Genomic DNA, 4,620 nt, shown 5'->3' on the forward strand with positions numbered 1-4,620 from the left:
CTCTGTCCTGCATGTTTCTTATCATCTGAAAGCCAGCATATCCTCCTAGTAATTGTAGCAGGCAAGGGCAAGCAAGCCCAATCACACAAGTACTTTTCAAGTCTAGCTTGTATCACACTTGCTAGTAACACACTGGCCAAGTCAAGTCACATGGCTGAGCCCAGAATCACAGTGGGAGGGCACAACAAAGTACATGTCTACAGGGAAGGGTGAAGAATTGGGGTCAGTAATGTATTCTGCCATATGCCTTTTCTTCCAATTTCTAAACGTACAGAAGTAAAATACTATATATACCTTTTATTAACATAAATGATAGCATAATATTTATTGTTCTTATACTTTGTTTTTTTTCCCCATTACTTTTTAATTTCCATTAAGACATATTTTTCTCATCAGGTACATCCTCCTAAAGAAGGTTAAATCAGGGGATCTTAAATCAGTTACCCCTCTGCCTCAGGCTGGAGTGAGCCCTTCTAAGTTAATCCCAGCATGGCTTCAACAGGAGAACAGGATGGACTTAAGATTGTGAAGGTGGAGGAAGACCCTATCTGGGACCAAGGAACCTACCTTAAGGAGAACAGCTTTTCTGGCCAGGAGGCCTCCCGCCAACTTTTTAGGCACTTTTGTTACCAAGAGACTCCTGGTCCCCGAGAAGCACTGAGCCGGCTCCGGGAACTCTGTCATCAGTGGCTGAGGCCAGACACACATACCAAGGAGCAAATCCTGGAGCTCCTGGTGCTGGAGCAGTTCTTGACCATCCTGCCCGAGGAGCTCCAGGCCTGGGTGCAGAAGCACCATCCCGAGAGTGGGGAGGAGGCGGTGGCTGCAGTTGAAGATCTGGAACGAGAGCTAAGTGAGCCAGAGAACCAGGTGAGAGGAGGAAGATAGGCTCCTGGACACAGAATATTAAACGAAGGGTGAAGTTTGGTGACCCAGGTTGGTTGGCCATAGCCTCATGTATTAGTTCTCTGTTGCTGGGTAACAAATTACCCGCCTCCCTAAGCTTTAATGGCTTGAAAAAACAAATATTATCTCCCAGTTTCTGAGTCAGGGTTTTGGGAGCCACTTAGGAGGATCTCTCATGAGGTTGCTGTGAAGATGTCAACCAAGACTATAGTCCTCTGAAGACCTGACTACGGCTGGTGGACCCACTTCCAAGATGGCTCACTCCCATGGTTGTTGGTAGGGGGCCTCGGTTCTTCACTGGCTGTTGGCGGGAGGTCTTTACCATATGGGTTTCTCCTTAGGGCTCATTGAGTGTCCTCACAACATGTCAGTTGGCTTCCCCAAGAGACAGACAGAGAAATAGAGAAAGAGAGAATAAGGATGAAACCACATCCTTTTTACTACTTAGTCTCAGAAGTTATATACCGTCACTTCTGCTATACATTCTATTCAGTAGAAATGAGTCATTTTAAGTACAGCTCTCACTCAAGGAGAGAGGAATTAATGGAAGGAGCATCAAAGAACTTATAAACATATTTTAAACCACCATATCACGTTGGGCCACTCTTATTCTCCCCCTTCTGCTTTTGGGTGTGGATTTAAACTCTGGGTCTTCCACTGTGCCATTGCTCTACAAAATGTCTCATATGGTTCCATATGATCTCTTTCATTGAGTATTAGCCTGGATTCCTGTAATCCTCCTCTTATGAACCCAAATATACCTACCTGCCTTCAGGCCCCAGACTGTGAACATGGACATTCTGAAGTGCTCTCAGGGGATGCAGTGCATTTGAAGGCCAAGCAGGAATCAACAGCTCTCCAGGTTCAGTCCATGGTGACACAGCTCAAATGTGAATCTTTTGGGCCCCACAAATTTGGAGAACAAGGTAAGGACTTTCACAGGTCCATTCAGGGGATCTCTGGTGGTTCAGTATAGGGTAGTAAAGACTGTGGACTCTGGCACCAAATTGCCTGGGTTGGAATTTAAGCACTGCCACTTAGAGGCTGTGTGACATTGGGCAGGTCAAGTAACCTTCCTGTGCCTTCAGTTTATGCATTTGTAAAAACAGAGATAATCATAATATGGAGTCAAAGAGTCATTTGAAGATTTAATAAATTAATATACATAAAATACTTAGAACAGTTCCTGCTTCCTAGTAAGCATTCCACAGTGCCTGCTTGAGTACATCCTGTCTGGAAGCCTCGCTTTCTCTGGGTGACCCCCTCCAGCCATTTCAGCAGGTGCTGATGACCCCTTACTCTGTTGGTCTCAATATCTCCATTTAGGTCTTCTTTGGATTCCTAGAATATGTGTGCTTGATATGGATCTTCCTGTTCCCCATCCTGTGGTTATACTCTTTCATAAAGGAAAGAGATGACATTGTTTGATCTATTTATTATTCTAGATGGTGAAACTGTACTTGAAAACCAGGACTTGGCATCGAAACAAGAAGTCTTAAAAGAAACGGGACATTTTGAGAATAGCAGACTCCAAAGGGATGTTCCTTTAGATTCTAAGTACAGAGAAACTTGTAAACGTGAGAGCAAGGTAGAAAAGCAGAGGGGACATCCCACTGGAGAGAGACGTCACAGGTGCAATGAATGTGGGAAAAGCTTTACTCAGAGTTCAGTTCTCATTCAGCACCAGAGAATCCACACTGGGGAGAAGCCATATGAATGTGAAGAATGTGGAAAGACCTTCAGCCAGAGGTCAGGCCTGGTTGAACATCAGCGAAGCCACTCTGGAGAGAAGCCCTATCAATGTAAGGATTGTGGGAAAGCCTTCAGTGCCAGCAATGGCCTCATTAGACACAGAAGGATCCACACAGGGGAAAAACCATATGAATGTGAAGAGTGTGGGAGAGCCTTCCGCCTGAGCTCATACCTTGTTCAGCATCAGAGGATACACACTGGAGAGAAGCGCTATCGCTGTAACGAGTGTGGTAAAGCCTTCAGCCAGAATGCGGGGCTTTTCCAGCACCTCCGAATCCACACTGGTGAGAAACCCTATCAATGCAGTCAGTGCAGTAAAAGCTTTAGTAGGCGAACACTCCTTATAAAGCATCAGAGAAGCCACACTGGAGAGAGACCGTATGAGTGTGATGAGTGTGGGAAAGCCTTCAGTCATCATTGCAACCTCATTAGGCATTTTAGAATCCATACTGTTGCCAAACTGGACTAATCCCGTGGACCACCAGGGCCCCTAAATGAGGTGATCTTGGAAAGTAAGATTTTCAAGTGGCTAATTTTGCTCTTATGAAATTTATTTTGCTTTGGAGTGTGTGGCTTTTCTGCAGACCAAGTGCTGCTGTCTCCTGGGTGGATGACTGTTGGCAGTTGCTTGGCAACCTCCTTCTTCCCTATCCGTTGGTTCATTTCTAACAATTTCTCTTAAAGGGACCAAATCTTACCTGGAGATAAATTGGTATGGAGGGCCGTTATTGAGTAATATTTAATATTGAATAACTCTAAATGACTAGCAATTGTGTATACTTTTTTTTAAGATTGGGTACATTCAAAAGATATTCAGAGATGAGCCCTTTTTTTTTGTAAAAGTGACATTTTAAACACAATTAAGATTTGGGGGAATAAGAATCATTCCCATTCCCATAGGAAATCATTGCCACAGTCTCCCCAGGAATTTAATGGATGATTTCTTTGTTGCTTTCATCGGAATGGGTGGCAAACTCATTTATTAAGCAGCATTACCCATGGTGTGAAACCTATAGATTTGATGGTTTAGAAATCCATATCCCATTTTGATATCTAACTCCAAATTCCCAGTGCAGGTCATTACCATATTAAGGTTTCCATTTTTGTTATAAATAACGAATAAGATGATACTTTAAAACCTTTGCAGTGTGCCGGTTTTATTCATAGCCTTTTCTGCCACTGCCTTTTGAAGGCTAGTCAGCAACTTGCAGGGCCATTGCGAGCAGCATCATTGAGACTCTATCAAGAAAAGGAGCCTCTGACCTCGGGCAGCTTGCTGCTTAACTGGGGAGTCCAGCTTTCTCAGGCCATTTACTGTCAGGGTTAAACACACAAATCTGGCACCACACTGTGTAGGTTCATTACCTGCCTTTCCATCTGTGAGCTGTGTGACTTCAGGCAGTTTAATTAAATGCCCCTATGCTACAGTCTCCCTGTCTGTAAGATAGGGGATAAGAGTACCTTTCTCATAGGGAACATAAGAATAAATTAATACAAACTTGTAAAGCACTGAAAACATAACTCTCAATAAACGTGCACTATGATTTACATAAAGAAATAATACCATCTAATGAATGTAGGTGGAATTGTAAGTATCATGCTTGAACGAAATAGAATGTTAAACGCCTCTGCTGACAGTCTCATTATACTTTTCTCCACAGTCAAAATCTGAATCAGAATTTCAAAAGAAAGGAAATAAAAGTTCAACCTAAAAGTATACTGTACTAAATATGTCTTCAAAGTCTATTTTTAAAAAGTTAAGGAAGTCTATATATGTGTGTGTATATGTATATGCATATGTATATATATTTGGTTTTCCTTATAGCTTAGGGACCATAACAACAACCAAAAAACTCTAAAATTCCTTGACCCTTTCATTTGTAAATAGAACAGTGGCTAAATGCAGACTACATAGAATAGTGCTTATTGAATTTGTTTTTTTTGGCTGCACTGCGTGACATG

General features: G+C 42.6%; 1 protein-coding gene across 1 annotated transcript; it reads left to right on the top strand.

Annotated features, from left to right (window-relative positions):
• Positions 1 to 489: 489 nt before the first annotated feature.
• On the top strand, positions 490 to 3,127 carry ZSCAN31 (zinc finger and SCAN domain containing 31). The gene is made up of 3 exons (XM_024764340.1): positions 490 to 870; positions 1,682 to 1,832; positions 2,352 to 3,127. The coding sequence occupies exons 1-3, from the start codon at positions 490 to 492 to the stop codon at positions 3,125 to 3,127; spliced, it is 1,308 nt and encodes a 435-aa protein (XP_024620108.1).
• The last annotated feature ends 1,493 nt before the right edge of the window (positions 3,128 to 4,620 follow it).

The sequence above is a fragment of the Neophocaena asiaeorientalis genome, unplaced genomic scaffold, assembly GCF_003031525.2.
Source record: "Neophocaena asiaeorientalis asiaeorientalis breed wild unplaced genomic scaffold, Neophocaena_asiaeorientalis_V1.1 scaffold239, whole genome shotgun sequence".
NCBI classification, from domain to species: domain Eukaryota; kingdom Metazoa; phylum Chordata; class Mammalia; order Artiodactyla; family Phocoenidae; genus Neophocaena; species Neophocaena asiaeorientalis.

What these genes read in the sequence shown, in the direction of transcription:
- ZSCAN31 (XM_024764340.1), top strand. Translation starts at nt 490, where the DNA reads ATGGCTTCAACAGGAGAACAGGATGGACTTAAGATTGTGAAGGTGGAG. An exon ending in TAAGTGAGCCAGAGAACCAG is followed by an intron (nt 871 to 1,681) that starts GTGAGAGGAGGA and finishes ACCTGCCTTCAG; the next exon opens with GCCCCAGACTGTGAACATGG. An exon ending in CCACAAATTTGGAGAACAAG is followed by an intron (nt 1,833 to 2,351) that starts GTAAGGACTTTC and finishes TTATTATTCTAG; the next exon opens with ATGGTGAAACTGTACTTGAA.